The 22495-nt window shown below is 42.5% G+C and overlaps 1 protein-coding gene across 8 annotated transcripts in view; it reads right to left on the bottom strand.

Annotated features, from left to right (window-relative positions):
* The window catches only part of cep112 (centrosomal protein 112), a 120340-nt gene that overhangs the window by 55400 nt on the left and 42445 nt on the right, over positions 1–22495 (bottom strand). For 6 of the 8 annotated variants that reach the window (XM_006791481.3, XM_006791480.3, XM_035907924.2 and 3 more), the window contains 4 exons: positions 21278–21357; positions 10524–10659; positions 8000–8107; positions 2373–2555 (listed from right to left, as the gene is read on the bottom strand). In XM_006791481.3, the coding sequence (XP_006791544.2) occupies positions 2373–2555; positions 8000–8107; positions 10524–10659; positions 21278–21357 (507 nt within the window). The remainder of the gene's footprint in view (positions 1–2372; positions 2556–7999; positions 8108–10523; positions 10660–21277; positions 21358–22495) is intronic. The other 2 variants (XM_087839786.1, XM_006791482.3) reach the window with 2 other exon arrangements.

Genomic DNA, 22495 nt, shown 5'->3' on the forward strand with positions numbered 1-22495 from the left:
CCAAGAGACAGGAATGCTATTTATTAGTGTCCCACCACATCAAGGGGATGAGTGGGCATTACTCACCCTGAGAGTGTGTGACAGACATTAACTGTTCTCTGTCCTTGCCAACTTTTTTTTTAGCTAAAACTGTCCTTCCACTGATTCAAGGAAGACTAAGAGAAAGTGAGAAGAGCTAGGCAGAAAAAAAACCAACAGGGGCCTGAGCCCTATTGCCACAGCAAGCCTTTGAGCTATCTGTTATGATATGATGATGTTGTGACTGTCGCTTGATGATATTATGGTCCACTGTTGTCTGAGGGGGAGCTCGGCAACACAAAAAAAGAATGAGCTGTAACACGTCCTGCAAGGAATTGCTCCATACTGTCTGCATGCAACAAAAATAAAAAATTTTTTTAAATTAAATTCTTATATCACAACTTTCACACATTGTTTTTTAAAAGAGACGCATGTAAACAGCCAAGTGATATCAGTGTGGCAGAGCTCTAAGTGGAAAAAACAGCTTTAGCACTGCAGTTGTGTTTAATAATAAGTATGTATATAACAGGCATATTTTTAATACATATGGGCTGACAGTCTGCCAGCTTGTGGCTCTTTTTTAACAGCAAACAGCACATCTGTGCATCTGCTCTCACACAGGAAGTCAAACCAGCTCACCCCCCCTACAAACCATCAGTTATCCATCTTTCCATCTTTCAGAGGCCTGAGTGAAAAATCCTGATTTCTGACGCTTTAACATCTGACATTAGGCAGGCGACTGATGTCTGCTGAAAATGCTGCAGGAGCAAACAGGAACTGAGAATGTGAAATGAGGACTGGGGAAGTTTGCTTTTTGTCACCTGCTGAGATTGTGTGACTGACATTAGCTGAGATTGTGAGATTTGTCAAACTGCACGTCATGTTGACACGAGCAGGGCGACATGCTATCAGTGGAAATGTCCTGTGGTGACGGCATCTAAAGAAACATCTCAGTTTTTTTTGGGTTAGTCTTTTGACACAGCTTCCAGCCTTGAAGATGGTTTATATTGCAATAACTTGGCTACTGTAGAAGTATACTGATATGGCTAAAAGATATACGGGGTCGATAAAATAATAGTTATAGTAAACAAATCCGAGCGCATCCTAAATATGGATTCATTTTCAAACTAAGTGGGAGCACTGCATCTTGTTTTAATGTTAAAACTCAAACCGTAGACACAGGATAAACTGATCAAATTTGTCTAATTGGGGAGGCTCAGGTGTATATTACTCCTTAAAGGATCACACTGCTGCATATTAGCTTTTACTAGTTCTAGGTATAAACTATTTCATTCTTATTGCATTTAAAGTCATTGTTGTCTTGTGAGGACAAAAACTAACCAGAAAATTGTCTAGGTTTGATTTCCTCGCCATTCGCAATGAGTCGGTGTGAGGAAATTCAGTCCACAAACGTAACAAAAGTCTCTCTGGGCTCCCATCGTCAGCTAACCGCCAATATACAAAATTCTCTACATGCTGCCAATGTTCATGTCATCAAGAAGCTTGAAGAGTCAAATACAAACCCCAGCTGGGGGCTGGTTTGTCAAATGGCTTCCCACAGAGCTCCAGTCTTGCCCAGGCTGGAGAGAGGCGAAGACAGTGCGTGATGGGGTCTGAGATGAAACCCTGCTCCTTTGGTTAAATGGTGACCACATAGTCTCTCAGTTGTCAGGGATATCCGTTAATATAGACCCAATATGTCATACACTCATTGTGGCTGACAATGCTGCAATAAGAGAATAATCGCTGTTTTCCGGAGGGAGATAGCTACCTGTGGTGAAAGGAGAATGGTAGGCAGAAAAATTCACTTTGGTGGGACTAAAAAGCGCTTTACAGGGCGTCCACAATTATCTAAAACACAAATTCAAACTGTGGTTGTGGAATAAAAGCTAGGCACTCAACAGCGTCGATTTCTTCCCCTTTACATAGATACCTGTGGGTCTTTTGGATTTTTGGTCTTTACACTTTACACAAAGCCTGCTGCGATAAAAAGTGAGTTAAAATACAACGAGGAAATCGTTTGAAGTTGGGACGGTGCCATTCTGCGTTTTGTTTATTCCATTTTTAAAAAACTTTTTTGTCGCGCGCAACATTGCTTCAAAACAGATTTTAATTACAACGGCAGCATGTACGATCTTCTGTGTTCTCGCGCTGAACATACGCTTTCTAAAATTATTCGCGCCGCACGTCAATATATGTCTTGCTTCAAATAAAAAAGTATCTCAACCTGCTGTGCTTTTGAAACCCCAGGAAAACGTCAATGAGCAAAATACAAAATGGTTGTCCACGGGAGACCGGCGGGTCAGCGCGTGTGTGTGTGCATGCGAGTGCGTGGATCAGTGAAGACCCCCTACCTGGGCATCGCGCTTCCTCCACTCCTGGGTGTGCTGCTGGTGCTGTTGTAGGGCGGCCCTGGCCTGCCTCTCCAGGCTGCTCGCCTCCCGCTGGTGCTCCTGGACCAGGCTGTCCTTTTCCGCGCTGTGCTGCTGCTGTAGCCGCGTCCTCTCCTGCTCGTGCTGCATGCGCTGCTCAGCCATCTGATTGGACAAGCAGGCAAAGAGAGACTTCATCAGCCAACACACACTCAGAGCAACCCTGTCGTCATGACAACTTGTCCATCCACCGATCCATCCATCCTTTCTTCGTCCTATTCCGTCAAACCCTCTTCCTCCACCCAAGAACCCCATGTGCCAAGCCAAATTTGGCGAAATTGGTAGGAAAGTGCGGGGAGGGGGGAAAAAAAGCGAGAAAAGTTTTGCCGCTTCCTCACGTCGTCAGAGGACGACATGATGTGATGTGTTTACATCTGGCTCGCTCCCCCCGCCCTCCCGCCTCTCCTGCCAATTGTACAGACTGGCCCTCCATGTCCCACTCCTCTTTCTTCAAATCTGTCCCCCTCGCCTTATTCTGGGATCGGCATATAAAAGAGCCGCGAGTTTGGGCTATGCAAGCAAGCTGGTAGGGGTTAGCCATCTGGCTGCAGCAACTACCCAATGCCCCATGCTATGCGCCTGACAGCATGTGAAAATCGGCTTAGGCAATGACTATGATGATTATTATAAACCCAAATTAGAAAAAAAATGGAAAGAGAGGTGAAAGGAGAAGATGCTAAAATAGTCTTGGAACTGTATTATAATCTATGAATGAATTTAACTGATAGAAAATGCGCATATTAATGAAAATCAATTCCATTTTCTCAAAATGTAAATGTCTATGCCACCAGAATGTAACTGAGGTTTATGCTGCTGATGCAGTCGGCGTGTAGTAAGAACCTGCACCAACCATTCAATAAGAAGGTGTGGTTAGTGGTTAAAAACACCATAGCGAAGCCTTTAGTCTCAGCAGAGCTGCAATCAGCTACACACAATACAGTAGAGCAAAATAAAACACTTCTAATGGGACGCAAAGCCCCAATTTTTCAGGGCTTAATCATCCTGTCAGCTGAACCAAGTCTGTATTCCATCTTGGCTGTAAGCGGAGTCACCTGCTGAGAGGTGAGCCTTGCCAGTGAAGCTCCCAGCCCCAAGCCCCAAGCTTTTCCCAGGCTCCGTTCCGTTCCCACTCCCCCATGGCGGGGAGACAAGTGACCCCCACACCATCCCACCGTGCAGGCCCAGTCGGAGCCCTGAAAGGACAGCAGGGGCTTGGGGCCCATTTGCCTCCCTGCTTTGAAGCTAATCCCCCGCACATTGTGCATGACGGCACCCTACCTGGCCTGCCAGAGAAGCGGAGATCAACAGCCTCTGTGCCCGCTGCCTGCTCTATCCATGGTTATATCTTCCAAAGTTGCCTGCTATTCAGAGCAGGTGATGAATGAGGGGCTATCTACAGGAAGCCGGATTCCATCCCTGGCACTGAGACGAAGGCCACAATAGAAACTTGATTTAGACAGCCAAGAATGTATTCCTCTACTTTTGGGAGAACTTCAACTTCAACCTCAGCAAATAGCAATGAAAGGATATATCACTGAATAAAAATGGATTTTATCTCTGAGGCTGAGTTGATGGCATGGCAGAAGTAAACAATTACATACACCCTCAGGATAACCTCACACACACGCCATTTTTTCAGAACAGATCAGGACAGCAGGCAGGCAAACACCACACAAAACAAGCGCAACATGTTTCACATGCTGCCGATGATGATGTCTACAGAAAATTCCGGTGACAACTTGCACCGCCTTCACCTCCTTTCCCATTTAACAAAATAACACATGCAAATCAGATCCGCAGCTAGAATGCGTTGTCCCACGCGAAGAGTCAGAATCATACAGCTGTACATTTTAGAGCTGAGGGATTGAGCAGCGCGCAGCTGCTTCAAGAACTCCCGAGCAGGACGTGAGGTAAGAGAAAGTGGCGGAGGACGTCCTGACTTACTGTTCCTTTCTGCTCAGACTCTCGGCCCATGGGGAGAGGTTTGGAGGAAAGAGGGGATCTCGGGAGAAATTAGGATAAAGAATTGGGCAAGATGGTGGAAAAATCTTTTTAGAAAAGCACGGAGAGGAGATGACAGGGAGCAGACATAGCAAGGAGCCTGGCTGTGACATCACGTAGCGCCACTGTGGACTAGAGGATGCTGGATGCTGTGGTTCTTAAAGGGACCGGCATGGTGCTTATGAGGGAAGACTGAAACGGGTATGGCACAGCTGGGTGCCGTAGATACAGAGTGAGTCGGGTGTTACTGCACAGCACGACTCCCGTCAGCCTGGACTGACATGGTTGTGTATGTGTGTGAGCTGCATGCCTTGAAGCAGGACAGTGAGGTAATAGGCTTCTTTCAACCCTGGGGAGGGAAATCTGAAAGTGTTTGGAAAGGCGGAGGGGAGAGGAGGGAGGAAAGCAGAGTAGAACAGAAGGCCTGTCTGGTCTCAGCAGGGGAGAATGGGGTGCATGAAGGCGGGTGGAGAGAGACTGAGGAACAGAAAAAAAAAGACACGTTCAATCTCACTATGTGTTTGTACTGTAACTGGCCACTCTATTTATAGCTGATATATGTGTTCAATATACGTATCGTCTTGTACATCTACATGTAATTTTGCCTCTGCACACAGAGGATTTTAAATTGACCATTTAAGATGCGACTCAAGTGCAGACTTTCAGCTTAAATCAAAGAGTTCAACAAAATTATCGCATTCACAGCCATTTTTATATGTGTTCCTTTGTTATTATACGACAAATCAAGCAGATGGAATTGAACTTGGATTCGGTAGCTGTTCACTGATTCTGAATTACGAAGGTCATGGTTAGGGTTAGCCTGAAAGCCCCAGAAAAGCTCCAGAGAGATCGCAAAAACTGCAGAAGTGGCCAAATCAGCAATCAGGTACCTTGGTAGAAATAAGGAATGCGCTGCCCAGCTCAGCATCACCAAAAGACGTAAAAGACCATAGAAGACATTTAAAGTGGATGATTGTAGAATCCTCTCTTTGGTGAAGAAAAACCTTTCACAATGTCAACCCGTATCAGGAACAGTCTTGAAAAGCTATGTGTATTATTGCCAAAGTCTACAGCCAAGAACTTACAAAAAGGTGCAACCCACTCATTACACTCAAGAACAAGACGGCTAGATTAGAGTTAGCAAGAAAAAAATGTAAGAGTCCGGATAGTTGTGGAAAAAAAAAAAAAATGGATACAATTTGGGCAAGATCAACACGTACCAGAATGAAGGTACGAGAAACAAATGTAGAAGAAGAGAAAAAGCACACGATCTAAAACATACACATCATCTATCAAAGATGGTGGAGGAAGTGTCGTAGCATGGGCATGTATGGCCGAGCTAGAACTAGCAGGCACGTGTGACCAAGTATAACCATGCATATTCATGTATGGCAGTGTAACTACGTCACTAGTGTTTATTGGTCATATGTCTGCTGATAGAAGTAGCAAAATGACATGGATGATGAACCAAAGTATACTGCAAAAGCAACCACTTTTATTACATAAAACACCGAAATTCCTTAACAGCTAATGCAATACTATTATTATTTCATCACTGGCTAGAAAAAACATTTTTGCTTCCAAATAAACTTTGGTAAGTGTTTTTTTCCCTCCTGTATGATATACGTTTACCAAATTCTTGCAGCTACACATTCTCCCATAGATCTCAACATATTCACTGATACCAATATCACCGGTCGACTTGTACAATAAACCAGCCTGCTTTAGTATTTATTGTTCCAACCTAACATCTGAAGAAAGAGGCCGGTTGTGTATTTAAACTCTCAAGGTCGCGATGAGCCGTTTAATCTTGATACGTCTCCCAGACTGTAAGAGGAAGAGCTCTGTCAGAAACCACGATGTCTGATTGCCTTGGGGGTCAAGTGGAAAACAACTCCTTCGCACACAGATCCCCCCCGAAGCTGCACTTGAGGGAATGTTCTTTTGTGAACATCTGAATGAACTACCTTGACCCCAGAAATCTTGTGACACCAGCTTTTCTGGAGTGAAAACACAATGTACTCTCACACAGACATGAGAGAAAGGAAACAAGTAAAGAATGTGGAGTTGCTTCAAAACAATATATAACGCATGTCTAACATTAAGCGGCTGGTCGCAGAGTAGCTCATGAATAATAACATGCCTAGGTGTAAAAACACCCCCCCTCCAAACTCTTTGTAGCAAATCTCAGCTCTCATATCAAAATCATCACAGAGACAGGTCCATTGTTTTCATGTATGTTTTATCTTTAAGACAAAAGCCTTTCTGATGTGCCGCTAACCCTATGTGGCTGTCTTCAACTGTCAACCGCACCCCCACTCAGCGTGGCAGTGGCTGATAATCGTCACTTCAATATTTCCTGCAAACCTTTGATCGTTTACCCGTTAGTTATGACTTCTCAGAACAATACGCTGTAGCTGGCATTCAAAACACTGATAAATCTTTGCATTTACTGGATGGTTACATGGGGATGACAGTGTCTTTTAGATGCAAATGCAATCTGTTTAATGGTTTAACCAGCAGTGTCTATTTATATGACGATTTATCGTTGCAGCAGCCAGTGAAGCACTTTATGTCCCGGCCCTTTCTTCAGTTTCCGGGGATGTTTTGAAAAATATTTCAACACACTATAGTCTTTATATTTAAGTGGTTTTAAAATATGCTATTTTTTAACATTGTATTTTATAAATGCCATTCTAATTACAAACCCAACTGTTCAGCCATGGAGCAAATCGATAATGAAGCACAGTTTCTCCATTCCTTAGATATAAGACTGGCCTCATATCCCCCCATTTACAACGATCTACAGCAAATTACACGCAACGTAAACTCCATCTGGCCTGGAAATGAGTGTAAGCATGCTTATTAACACAAAGGTTGCGTGCTATTTGGTGCCTGGAAAGCAATCATGTTGTGGATATAGATGGGGAAAAAAGAGATGTCACAGCCGTTAGTAATATCCACACCCAAAACAAGCGTGGTGTCACATGGTCATAAAGTCTCGTATGGAGTAATCTAGACAATTTATTTTTTATTTGGTATAGAAATACTGTTTACATTTGTTACAGTAACAGAAATAAAAGTGACGCTCTTTGCCTCCTACAGTAAGATCAGCCGCCAACGCTAATATCGGCTCCTGCGGTTTAATTGAATCTGCTGCGTCTCTATCAGCGAGCCAGATTTCAAATGGGTTGTGAAAATGGTTTCTCGACTCTTAATTGAAGAAGAGTGAGTGAGATGGGGTGATAAGCGAGCTACACATCTTCTATGCAGATTGCGTTACTTTTCAATTGGCCACGTTTAAGATATTTATTGAGCTGGAATCTAAGCTTAATCTAAAACATGCCCCTTATCATGAGAAATTAATCAGACGGAACAGATGGGGAGGAATAACAAGACTGCTCCAAATGGATGTCAGTCGCCCGTTAGCCGTCTCCAATAGACCGAGTGCTCGCTGATAATAGAGTGAAGATAACATGATGATGGCGATGACGGAGACGAGCACAGAAGTAAAGAACAATTGCACAGTGAGTTAGAAACTCACAGACCTGCTGCTCGAACTTCTGTCTGAGGTCGTCGAGTTGCTGCGAGAACTCTTTGGCCTGCTTCTCCCTGAGGAACCTGGAGCGCTTCAGGTCCTCCTCTACCTTCTCCATCTGAAGGCATCAGAAGAATCCAGCATAAGTTCATTAATTAGTACACAAGCATAAGGCTGTTCATATATGTATATTTAGAAATATCTCTGCAGAATTGCAAGTACAGTAAATCTCATACACCAAACTACCAGAATAACACCCAGGATCTGCGGGAAAGTGAGGCTCCGGGAATATTTTTCTTTTAATTGGAGATTAATGAAGTGCCACTGGGAAAGAACACAACGAATTCCTGTGATGATGCTGGAATGACGCAGCATGCTGATATGCTAATCTACTCAAACTGAAATCTAAATAATTTGCACTGTTACGCAAGCAGTTCACATAAAAATTTATAAGCCTTTGTCTTTGTGTTTTCGCGGAAAAAGGGATTCCGCAGTATTTACCCTGTACTCTACTTCCTCGCACTCTACCTTTTTCAGATTTTCCTGTTCAGGTGACGGTAATCAGCAACAATTGGAAATGCAATTTACTCAAACGCCTCTGTATTTGGGCTACGCTGTGTGTAACGCTCAGGAAATGCTAAATGTGTTTTGATTAATCCATTTAAAATGCCGAAGCCTCCTTTGAACTATGCGCGCAACAGAGATTTGATTCTGCGTGGTGCTTCTTCTTCTTTTTAAAAAAAAATCAAAATAGGGCAGACTCTTTCCTTTAAAGTGAGCTCTAAAAGTGAGATGCTGATTTTAAAATGAGAGACAGACAGAGAGAGGAAGGGGGTGATACAGATAATCCATTAGATATAACTCCATCTGCAGACAGAGAAAGAGAGAGAAGATGACGAGAGGATGGATGGGTGATGGAAGGAAGGAAGGAAGGAAGGAAGGGGGGGAAAAGGAGAGTAAAAACCTCTTTTGAAGTTCTTTCTGCAACATTAAAGCCTTAGCCGGAGAACGTGATGCAGCGATGCACAAGTGGGGTGGGGAGGAAAAGAAGAGGAAAGAGGGGGGGTGAGGATGACAGGGATGCAGGAGAGACTGCTCCCCTCTCCCATGGCTTTGATGTGGGCTGAGGATAAAGTCAGATTGGCGATCAGGATGCCAAGGGGGGGCTCAACGGGAAAAGAAAGAATGAAGAACGGGATAGAAGGATGAGAACATCAGAAAAGAGTAGCAGGACGAAGTGGCGCACCGATATAGACATTTTCCAAGGCATCGTTCGCCACACATGTGGCCTTGAATTCAAGTAGCAAGAACAAGAAAGAAAGCAAACAAAAGTTCTGTCTTCCTGTGCAAATATTTAAAAATATTCAGTGTTGTGGCACCGATCCAAAAGAGTCTACTCGCAATAACACAAAAACTTCAAGAAAGTCCCAGCTTCGACAACACCTGAATATGTTTTATTACTTGAATGGGATCTTCTTCTTCCTTTTTTCTGCTCAGATGCAAGCAGCACACTTTCTGTCTTCTTCTTCTTCTTCGCTTTTTGAAATACAAGAGGGTATTTTAAATTCAGGCTTGGGAAATAACGTTTAGTTTGTTTGCCCACAAATATCCAAAACTCCCACTCAGACATAATGATTAGCCATTTAAAATACATAAATAAAAATAATCAGCAACTAAAACTTAATAATCTCTCCAGCATTGGGCCCTTTAAAACATTTAGGACCACACTCGGTGCAGCCTGGTCAATACTGCACACACGCAGTATAGCCAGAAATGCTTGACAAAAGCGCCTATAGCTAAACTGACTTGTAAAACAGCATCAGAAGTTTTCGAGCCGAGTGCGTATCGATCGGAAATCTCTCCCAATAAGCAGCAGCCCACGCAGCGAGGCAGCGCTGATCGCGAGGCAGGCCCGACGTACTAATTAGTCTGCTTGCTTAATGCGGCGACCTGCTCTCCTCTGGAACCTGACCAGCCTACGTCACGCCCACTGACAAGAAGAGAGTTCACTGTGCGATAGCGGTGAAGTGAACACACCTGCTTAATGAGCGGGATTACAAATAATTACGTTCATCTGGAATGACTGGATGTTTAAAAAAAGGGCCTGAGGGTGATAATGTTCTTGGCTCTTGCATATAGATTTTTCAGTGTAAGAGCAAAGGTGCAGGAAAAATGATGCTTTGCAGAATATGTTCTCTGTGGTTAGGCTGAAAAAATATAAAGAGAGTGTGTGTGTGTGTGTGTGCGCCCATTGTTCTGGTTATTGCCAAGCAGGCAGCTCACTCCGCTTGCGGTACAGCAAACCTGACACAGGGTTACAGTTAAAGTGTGTGTGCATGTGTAAACACTAATCTGTTCTGGCACACAACAGGAAACACAAACATTGCACAAGAGGAATGTGCAGTCCTCGCATGAATATGGATGCATTCGTGTAACAGAAAACAGGTGTGCGTGGATGCCAGCCGTGTTCGCTCGCATGCATTGTGATTACGGCGCTTGCTGCTCGTTGCGCGCGCTGATGTGCGTTATCGGACCTGCAGTTTCATGTCAGCGTAGGCCTTCTCGGAGCTGAGCTCCACCTGTTTCTTGAACTGCTCCAGCGCCATATCTGCCTGCTGGATGTGCTGTCTTTGGCTCTCCCTGGCTCTGTCCAGCTGGCTCTCCTTCTCCCTTCAAACCAAACACACACAAATGAACACACGCTACGTAGCCATAGAAACACAATTGCAGACAAGAAATCCAGAAATAGTTAAGAAAGAAAGTAAACTTTTATTTTTGTAGAACTTCTCAAAACAGTAGTTTCATAGTAAAAGACAGAGAACAAAGATAGACTTAGAAGCATAAAATCATCACTGTTCTTTTTGCATACACTCTATCAGGTTTGGTTGACCCTTTAAAACCTGAACTGTGAAATAATTGCCATATTATTTTGCAAAATTCTAACTTTTTGAAAACGGAGTATTTATGGAACCTGAGGACAAATTAACAAATGATTAAATAATGACATATCATTTTGCATATATGAGTTTTAATTTGCTACAGCTGACAATTTTTGCAATTTAATGATTATAAATGTATTGTGAAGTTTATTTAGGTTCCCTGATAATATAGAAGTTTTAAAAACTCAGCAACACTCATGTATCAAACACGATAGACTGAGCTTTAATGTGGTGCTTTCTCTCGACATCAAAGAGTGAAATATTCAACAAACAACAAGTTTCTTGTCCCATGTTGAACGATGTGTGAAGATTTTCCATGATCCTTCATTATTATTCACCCTGTTTTAAATTAAAATAAGTCACTTTGTGCATGCGGTATAGCCTCGCTCATCAGAATGCGTGGCTGTATCTCCCAGGCAGGCGTGCCGATGCTACTGCCGATAAATGTCAGGTCACAGTCTTCCAAGAGGAGAGGGACTGACAGGCACACTGAGAGGGATGGCCTCATACTGAGAACTGTCAGAGCCCAGCCAACAGCCCCAGCCGCAACATCATATACAATGTAGCTGTCAAGCTTAACGCACAGAAGGTAGGTGGGGAAGGGAGTGTGTCTGGGCGGAGGGATACAGAGTAGAAAAAAATGACAGCGCTAGAAGCCAGGGAAGTGTGTGAAGGTGTTATTTTTGTAAACAGCTTTTACATTTCTGTCCATCCATCCACTACACCTGCTTATGCGGAAGGGTAGAGCTGGGCAGGAGACACGTGACACCACGAACAGGCTGTCAGTCAATCACGAAACTGACACCAGACAACGTTGCTGCTGACATTCAAACCTGGAGATGCAAATGAACCAAAATATTTTTGGAGCCAGGTTTAACTTCTTGCTCTAAATTTGCACCTCTTTGCATATTTTTTTGGTTTATTAACTGATTAAAAAAAACTGAAATAAATGCAGACATAAGAAAATACACAGGTATATGCAAAATATTAAAAACTAAAAAAATTACTAAAGAATTAAAAATAAATATACAACAGACTAGTTGACACACGTTTGCTATTATTATATGATTCTATACCCAATATCGCGATGACAAAACTCTGTTGTCACCAATGACTTCGACTCAGACTTGACTGTGAAAAATAATGCGCAAAAGCACGCACATCTGTTCTGCCACCTCCAAGTGTTTGTCACATGATACCCACACTAGATTTTGAAGTGTTGGAATTTGGCAGATTCACTCATCTCTTGCATGACACTTCTTGATGAAACCATGTTGACAAAATCCAACCAAAAAAACCCCCCACAAACCTGGAAAATATTATCCCCTTACACTCGTATAACGTTCGCATTTTAATGACGCCACACGTGCTCCTCACATGTGTGGCGTGCACGAATATAGTCTGAATAAACAACTTAAGAATTGCGCACCCAGGTTTAAAAAACACCAAAAAACAGATCGTAATAATTTAACGACAGCATCTGTTATCCATGTACAGTGCATAAATGGGATTTTGCTAAAAACAGAATTGCGTGAATTGATTTCATTTTCACAAAAAGCAACACTAAATGTGCAACTACAACAACGGGTGCATGGACTGCAGCCACTATTTCAACCCTTCAAGATGCTTCATCTGATTAAAGTACAAAGAGCACAATATCAGGGGGGACAGTATGACTGACTGTGCACTTTTCCCTCTTTACAGTGTGCCTTATGCAGTGCTTTGAGTATAAGTGAATGTGTGGCTGTGTTTTTCTGCTGCCTTGTAAATTGCTACTCTAAGAGGGTATGGATAATTATTCCCTCTGGACAGACAAGCAGCAGCAAGAATGAAATTCTGGCCAGTGGGACATTAAACCAATTAGAAGTACAACTATTACTAAATTACAACAGGCACACATCGGGTGGTGGTCGTCGTAGGGGGAGGCACTATGCTCCGTGCATTTATCTGTACTTCACAAAGCAGGAAGGCTGTCAAAAGCAGCACGATTATGAGCATCAGTGCACAACTTAAAAAATAAATTAAATGAAAAATTGGAAGTAGATCTAAAGAAAGGCATATAGTGGTTTGCAGCTTTGTAAAGTGGTTAATCTCTTCCTGTAATCAAAGAAACAACTTTAGGTGTTCATAAAGACAGAACTGAAACAGAGGCGATAAACCCCCCCCAGCAAAAACAGAGGAGGCAATAAAATAATTTTTTTTTTTTTAAAAACAAAACAGCAGAGAACAAAAGCAGAGGATTGAGAAAGGAATGTGCAAGCTTTCTCTCCTCTTTATAGAGTTCTGTCTCTTTGTAATTTTGGTTTCTCTCATGTTGGACATCAAACGACAAAGTGTGTTTTTTTTTTGCCTCTTTCCCAATTTTGTGTACTCTGTAATTATTAATCAGTCTCGTTGCACGACTGCCTTCCGGACTCAGACAGACACAAAGGATATGTGGGGAGACTGAGATGGAAAAAAAAGAGGAAAAAAAGAGGAAAAGAGAGAGGAAGATGGAAAAATGGATGTCACAGAAATAGCAAGTTTTTTTTAAAAAACTTCCAAGAGGAGAGCGAAGAGAGAGGGAGAAAAGAATTGGGTGTGTGTCTCGCTTGAGAGACAACTGAGCCTGCGCGTGCGCTCACGTGCGTGTACAGAGGCCTTTGTTCATGAGCCACAATCCCAAACTCTCTGTGTGACTGACAACTCTACTCAAGGAGTGCACTATGAGTAAGTTGGAGCTGGCTGCTGGGCCTATACCTCAGAGAATACACAGGAAGAAAAAACAGTGACTGCAGCTAACTTCAAGTATGTGACAGATTGAAACATATTATGCTCTTAAGCTGAGGAGAGCAGGTGAACGCTTGGCCTCTTCGGGGAATCTCGGGAGCATAACTGTGTGTGTGTGTGTGTGCGCGCGCGCACGTGTGAACGTGTGTGGTCACTACAGCGGTAGACAGCGTGTCACCATCAATAACAGAGCAACGAGGGTGAGATGAGAGGACAGCGAAAAAGGAGTCAAGGAGGCCTGGCAGAGAGAAATGGAGAGGGAAAGGGAAGGAGAGGGGTGCCAGCGCCAGGGCGGCCTGTTGGCTTTAAATGGATCTCTGGTCAGAAAAGTGGAAGGAGAGGAGGCTCAAATTAAAGATGTGCCTTCGCTAAAGAGGAAGTCCTCTTATCCCTCAATCCTTAAACAGCTGTTTAAAGGGGAGGAAGAGAGGGCGGCAAAGAGAGAAGAGTGTTTGTGTACTAGAGAGGGTGAAGGAGCTTCCGCCATCCAGCCGCCTGGCAGACAGGAGGGGTGCGGGGATGCCGGCATATTCCGGACTCCTCTGACCACACGGTGCCACGTGCCGCCTGTGCGAGTGCACGAGCACATGGCGGAAACACAATGAAGTTACTGTATATAGGCTCACGCATGCAGTTGACACAAAAGCACCCGCTGACGTCTGTGCACAAAGGCGAAACTCTTAATTGCTTATGCAAATATTCTTTTCATGTAAGCAAGAGCATTTAAGAATTGTATGGGCTGTGATGTGGGTGGAGCAGCACATGGAAAAGACTGACAAACAGACCAGAATGCACGCTTGCATGTGGATGCCGCTGGTCTCTAGCATAAAAAGCCAGAGAGTCAGTGAGAGTGTGTGTGTGTGTGAGAGAGAGCCAAGTGCATGTGAGTGCCTCCACATCTGCGTCTGTGAGCTCATCCAAACGGAATGATAACGAATCCACAGACACATCAAAGGGGCTTGGAGAAAAAAAGTGAGAGCACATAAAAAGAGAGAAAATGCAAAACTGAAATATTCAGCGCCCTCTGAAGAAAAAATAAAACAGGCTTGGTTTTCATCTGCATCCCCAGAGAAAGAGAAAGGGAGAGAGAGTGGGAAAAAAAAGAAGAAGACAGAAACAGACACAGAATAAGAGACAGACCACAAATAAGTGAACACAAAAGAGAGATAGCACAAGGGCAAGAAAATATTAAAGGCAGAAAGGGTAGAAAAGAGGGAATAGAAAACAGAGCATCGTCGAGCTTGATGGCTTTAAAGCCAACCTACAGTTCTGGCCCTGTTTATGAGCAGCATTTCACTTTAATAAATTAAACAAAAAAACAGCCACAAACGTAAAGAGCACAGCCCTCCGCCTACAGTGGCATCTACACATGTAGTCGTCCGCGTGCCTGCAGGGAACAGTTGCCTCGGTAGCATCTTTAAAGACACGACTGTTGACCTTTATTTTTTTAATTTAAGCCCCAACCTTCTAGCAGTTCGCCCAGCCCCAAAGATTTTGCGGCAAAACGATGAATCAAAGATGCAACAACTAAGTTGAATAATCAAAAAAAAAACCCCCAACAATTCAGAATTAAAGCTTCGCTCAAAGGCAACCGCTTTCCAGTTTTTCTCAGTCAAGCTGAATATGAATTTGTGGAGCAAAAATAAGACACATCAATTGGCCAGTGGAGATGCTACATTTTGAATATATTTCAGTATTTTCTGATACATCTTAGACCAGATCAGTCACGGAAATACGCGACAGTGCAATAACTAAGTAGCTGATTTCCACATCTCGGAGAAGTTGCAAAGGGAATCGCTTTGGAGCGCTTTGCTCGAGAACTAGAAGGATATGACATCTGACATGATGACATTTCGAACTTTGCTGTGAAGTTTATGCTTTCGCATAATCCCCAGAGAAGAAGAAGAAGAAAAAACAAAACGACTTTACCTCACACTAGTTAGTGAGTCGTACCTCAAAAACACCTAAACACCAATAAGGAGAGAGAATAATGAATCTGGTGCAACACACACTGGCAGTAGCAGTATGTAGGTGGTTAAACATGGTGGGTGGGACGGAGCAAAAAGACAAAGAACAATATATGTTTGTCATTGTTCAAACCAGCTCTGGAGCTCGCTCAGTTCCAAGGCGTTAAAGAAAAAGTTGTTCCCTCCAAACAACTTGTCGCTTTAGTGTAGCGCAGACACGCCGAGGGAAGGCTGTTATTTGTGCTCTCTATACATCTGATTCAAACTACAGCAATAAAAAACCAAATGGAGCAATTTTTTAATAAAAGTTTGAGATAAATCTAGGAAAATGTTGTTCTATGTTGGTTTTCCTGTCTCTGCTGTTGCCTTAAAATGCTATTTGGCTTTACGAATTATGCAGACTACAATGGAAACATGCTAAATCAACTAGGCACAAGTCCCTAAAATGAGACTACTGTATTTACATATCCCAAACATAATGCAGTGGAAGATGAAGTTGAGTGAAACAATGAAAGCCCTGAAGACAATCCGTGCAGTCTGAACCATCAGCTATAAGCGAGCCTGCTGGTCTAAATTCAGACTCTTAGCGCAGATTTGGAAGAAAACCAGCTTCGCGTAGAAATGCCAAGCTTGGTTTCGAGTGACGACCGTGAAAGCAGAGAAAACCAATTAAAAATCATTAAAGCAGGATATTAAAATGTCAGAACATTAAGTGATGAGGTGATTAAATATGACAAATAACAGCTGAATAACAAATAACCAGAATTACTGCTCATTTTTATTCATTATCTACTTTACTAATTCAGTATTCAGAAATAGGAGGAAATACTGGTTAGACCGACTCAGTTATATCCTTGCAGTGCTATCTGATCATTACAAGCTTGAATAATAAACATATAAATAAGTATTCATTTTAAAAAAAATCGATCAAAATCTATTTAAAGGACAGAATATTCATTTTGTCAAATCTGTGGTATTGAACTGACGCTTAACCCATTCCCAACTCCCCCTTTCAAAGTAGTTATCATGGGAGTCAATATTGAGCCCCGCTGAAGCCTGAATATTCAGGATCCATACCTCCACCTGCTCCTCCTGCACCTGAAAATTAACCGTGCTGCTGAATGGCCCCTGCTTGGCTACCTCTGGTCCCTCTCAGGACCCCCATCCCTATTTCCCTCCATCCCTCCTGTCATGGGAGAGGAATGCTGAGAAAGATAAGACCACTTCAAAGACACACCCAGTTGTAGAAAATGTGCGCGCACACACACACACACACACTAGCATGAAAGAAGGCATTGGATGAATCCTTTATCTTTAAGAGTAGAAGGACATGCATGAGGGACCCTATCTCATGCATGCATATGGGTATGCACAAGGTGAACAATGATACGCAGCCAGAAGGAAACACACGTTATCGGCCAGAGCAACTGTTGCTAAGAGCTGATTAGAGAATAAACAGTGAAAAAAGGCGATGTTTCCCCCCCCCCCCCCCCCCCCCCCCAAAAAAGAAGAAAAAAATCAACATTAGTAGGGAAGCGACAAACTTTAAACTAGAGATGGATTGTTAAATAAATCAAAGACTGAAACATCATATTAATGATGCCGCGTGTGAAACTGGATAGCCGCTCACAGTCAAGTGCTACTTCGGCCACTCCAAAGTGTAAATAATCAGAGAGACAAAACCAAAGTTTGCACCACGCCTTAGTAAAGACGTGGTTTTGTTTAACGCAGCTGGGATACAAGTTCTAGGAAGGGCGGCATGAAAAATAAAATGCCTGCATCTCAGAGAGAAAAGAAACGCCATAATCTACAACCTTTTTCTTTTTCTCTACTCTAAAAATTTGAGTGGTTTTCTATTTTCCCCAAATTGTGATTTGGAGGTCGTTGTTGCAAAGCAGGCAAGCTGTTCCCCAGATGAGCTCCCTCCTCTCTTTACTACCCCATCCACAACCACCACTATCTGTGGTGTATCTCTCCATCTCCATGCTAATGCCCTGTAATGATCTGAGGCACGTTGGGATGAAAAAAAAAGGAGAGAAACTTGTTCCCAGTGCAGCTTTGTAGTGCTTTCTGTTGTTGTTGCCATAGTAACACAGACCAGGAACTCAAACTGACACAGAAATGCTTATTTGCATGGCAGGACAAGAAGATCATATTCTTCTTAGACTTGGAATGGGTATCACTTACTTATGCTACATATGAATAATCAGATCCATTAAAAATGCACAACCAGCAGTTGCATCAACTTATTAAGAAAAAATATATAAATTTGTGGATTTTTTAAATATTTCTTTTTATATAGGCAAAGATTGTTAATAATAAATCTATGTTCACACAGTCTGCATGGATCATTGTGCATGCATTATACAGATGCATGTATCGCAGAGTATCTGAAGGGGGAGGCTTCTTGAGCAGTTCTATTTGTTTAATTTTATCATTCATCCTCCAATCTTCACACACGCACACACTCACACACAAACCTGCGTGCGGTCTTGCTTTGACTTTGAAGTTCCGCTGGATCGCCTTTAAAGGCCGTCAGTGTTGCCACGGCAGCAGGCAGGTAGCAGACATCAGGCTGCTCAGTGTGTTCGAGAAAGTGTGTGCGTGTTTGTGTGTGTGTGTGTGTGTATGCAGCCTGAGTATTTAATTAGCTAAGAGCCCAACGGGCCACTTGCCGTTTTCAGTGTTTAAACGAGGGAATGACTGGCTCGTTACTGATACTAACAACAAGGATAATTTATGCACAAACGGATCCGTCTGCTGTGTTTAAGGACGTTCTCTGTAGATGGGCTGACAATGACAAGCAAACAATAAGAAAACACAGCCATCAGTGTCCCCTTATGATATTTACACCGATATTTACTAAATGCTACAAAAATGTGTTTTCTTGTTGCATCGTGGTGACTGAAAGAAAGGAAGAGGAGTAATAACCATACAATCTTTTCCTCAAACAGCCACAGTGTTATTGTTAGTGTTTGTCTAAGACTACTTTGACCATAGAAGAAGAACCCTGGAAGACCTTTGGGTTTCTATTATGCTACAACAAACAGCTAAAAACCACTCGGGGTGAGTGATGGCACTGTGACGAGCTTAGGCCATGTATGGCTGGAACTGGAGCTACAGTTGCTGAATAGGCCGAGCCGGCGCTCTGTTTAATTGTGCAGAACATGATCTAGTCTTGCCATAGAAACTATAATCTGCTTGTGGCCAAGTAATATGGCCCTGTATGGGATTAATTACCCAGTGGAATGTACTGACTGGCTCGCTGGTTGGTTTGCTGATTGTCTGCAGTCTGCTGAAGTCGAGCATTTCAACATATGCAGCTCTGGATAGAAGAGAGTGTTGAAGCTAAAGGAGTTAGTGTTGGATGTGGCATTTAGAGTAGATTACATGTTATTTTTTATCCATTCCTTTAATAATATTTTCCTCTATAGTAGGCATTCTGAAACATTGTAGCTACAAGTTTAATTAACAACACTATTTAGGTGTGGCTACATTCCATTTAGGTAAAGCTGTTTCATTGCCCTGCATTTGTGCACCACAATAATTTCTTGAACCACGCCATGTACGTGAGCAATCATTATTGGAAACAGTTAAATCTGCACTTTCAACGCTCAACACAACTGCCTCGAAGCAGGAGCTGCAGCAGTATATCATGCTGAAAACATAGTGAATGTGTTAGCAAAGCGTTGTGTATTTAACAGTCAGACAGGCCCAAAGAAACACTGACATTCCTCCCCTTCAGACATCCTTCGCCACCATTCGATTGCGTGTCCTTAAAAGTTGTCACAGCAGTTGTCTGAATGTGTTGCAGACACATTAATGAAATGCACATGCTTAAGACTCCATATGTCTTTGAGCTTCTTTGTGCAGCTCACTGAAAACTCGATTGTTGTGGACCACCGGGCTCCACAATGTTTGTATATGTGCCTTAGACCAAACATACCAACAACATAGAATTATTAATGTTATTAATATGTCTCATCTTATCCTTCATTGAATCCTCATCCTTGCTGGATGTCGTCACTTAGTCAAACGTTTTGGCACTTTTCCACAGATGCTGGAGAATATGGCTCATCTTGGACATCTTTTTAATACTGTTCGCCTTTCATACTTCTATGTAAACTACTTCTTTTTTTTTTTTTTAAACTTGAGCCACAGTTAGTTTTAGTTTTTACTTTTCTTTCTTAACCACTTTTAATCCAGAGGAAGCACTTAATCCAATGCCTATTTTGTGTCTGCACTCATTTTTTGAACATTTCTAAAGAGATATTAGTGACTGAGGACCAGTCTGGATGGCAGAAAGGGTTGAGGGCGCACATACACATCGGTCTTCCTTCTGGTGACAAAGATGGAGAGAACTAAACAATCCAAAAGTGTATTTACCCTTCACTAGAGTGACACTGACAATATTCAGTAATCGTATGAGTATGTCTGAGTGAAGCAATCATGTATATAAATGACAGAATATGGTCACTTTAACAGATTTCACAATTGAGCAATGATGGGTATCTCACTGACTTAAAAAGAGCATATTTATTGCAGCTGTGTTACAGGCCACCCTCACTTACTCCTGTGGGAAATATATGGCTTTTTAGTTTATTCAAAACAGCTGTATGCTGCATCTGGAAACGGGACTGATGAGAATCATGAGACTGAATCAAAACAAATTGCTGAATGATGGTAGTAAGCTGAGTGGAAAAGCGAATTAAACAAGAACTGTTGGTGGATTCACCGCACGTCATTACTTTGCCATTTTATCAATTGTTGATATCAAATATTGATCAGTGTAGCGTTCATGTTTTTTAATTTTCTTGACTCAATGTGCATCACCCCATAACACTCTTTAATATTAACCAATACCCAGGCTGTTTCTCGTCCATTAAATATCAGCCGTATGACTGTGTCAAAGTCGACAGTTTTGTTTATCAGCTTTCATTACTATAGAGACTACTCGGTTTATACAATAGGATTAGATTTGCCAGTTTTCATCAAGTCATCACAAACACCAGTCACATGTGAAGCTCTGAGACTTTCAAGGCTCTCAACTCAGTACTAGTTTCAGTTATAAGAAGAGATCAAAGAGAGCGCGCAAGGGTTGACTTGTTAAAGCCAAACTCCGCCTTAAAACAGAATTCATACACGCTGTTTTTATGATCAAAGACTCAAAGTCAGTAGACATAAACAACTCCTTTTAATAAAGTCTGAAGCCACAAAATCGAGGCCCAAATCTGTGATATTAATGATATTAATAATAAAAAAAAATCATGCTTGCTAACATTAGACATGTTGGAAACTTTGCTGCCGGTTTCAGTACAGATAGTGATAATGCACCATGACTCTCCATGTACGTGCCACAACGCCAATGTGTCAACGTCAGAATATGACTGGGTTGGTTCTGTATTGTGTTTGTGCCTGAAAATCTGCCTGATCGTCCTTTTACTCCTCATTCTGTTGGATTTTGGAAAGACATCTGATGCTGAAATGCTGATGAAGTATCTTAAACAGACTAAATAATTATCAATGGAGTCTAAAGCATAGACCCAGGATGTAATTACCTATGAAACGTCTTTAATTCAACACAACTCTCCGTTTAGCCTTTTCCCATCATACCTGAGTGCTTCTTCCAGTTTGGCTATCTTCCTTTTAGCCTCTGCCTTTTCCTTTTCTGCCTCAGTTTGAAGTGCCAAAACCTTAGACAGATAGAGAGAGAGCGAGAGAGAGAGAGCGAGAGAGGAAGAGGGAGCAAGGATGAGAGTATAGGAGGAACAGAGAGAGAGAGGTGCCAGTGAGTGCAAAAGCAGACACCATCAAACATCACTCAAGGAAACTCTTCTGCCTGTGACCTTGTGCATCTGGTCTCATCTCTTCTATCACCCCATCAAAAGTACCATCTGAGCCCATCCCGCCTGCCTTAGAGGGCCTCTCAATCTGGATCTATGGCAGCCATATGGGACCTTCTCATGTCCAGATACCATACCACAGTCTCCTTCTTGTGTATCCTTTACCACTCCTCGGGAGCGGAGCGAGGAATCTTTCCAGAGTAAACAAAAAGGAAAATGAACAACGGACTTGTCTGTCTTTCATTCCCCTGTCACCTCGTGAAGCAAAGAAAGAAGAGGAAAAGGTAGGAAAAAAATACAGGTGGATTACGAGAGCAAAAAAAGAAAGAAACACAGACACACACACACACACACACATACATCAAAAGCAATTCACTGAGGGAAGCTTAATTTAAATCCTCCTTGACCCCAAATAAAGAACACACATGCCTGCTAAGTTTTTGCAGGTGTATCACTCACAGGCAGCCAGATGTGTATGCCAGCCTGCCACCAAGATGTGGCACTTTGAAGATGACCCAGCTGCAGTGTGGAGTTTAAACCTGATCTTTACCTATGAAGTCTGGCCTGGCCTAGTCTGGTCCAGCTCAGATCATTAACAATAGCCTTTGTACTCTATGCTTTATAGCTGCTCTATGGCTTTAAAAAGGGTCTCTCAAAGGAGAGGGGGTAATCAAGCACAGGCCTGGGTACAGAGACAGTGCATACTTCAGACAGACCCCCCCCCCCCAAAAAAAAATGTTTATTTCAATTTGCTTCTAACTTGTTTCTTATTTTTACAACTTAATAATTCTTGTTCTAAATGACCAACTTACCATCCTGCCTTCCTTTGCGTTAGCCTAACATCTACCTGTTAACTGAGGCTTTTAGGATTTTACAAGAGCAGAGAACCATGAGGAACATGCGGCTCCAAGCTTTGATCTCCACTAATCACTTTGTTCAGGGGTGGTTTTGATATAATGACAGGAGGTTACTGAGCTTGGCAGATGGA

The sequence above is a fragment of the Neolamprologus brichardi genome, chromosome 4 (genome assembly GCF_056152115.1).
Source record: "Neolamprologus brichardi isolate AB-2024 chromosome 4, ASM5615211v1, whole genome shotgun sequence".
Lineage (NCBI taxonomy): Eukaryota > Metazoa > Chordata > Actinopteri > Cichliformes > Cichlidae > Neolamprologus > Neolamprologus brichardi.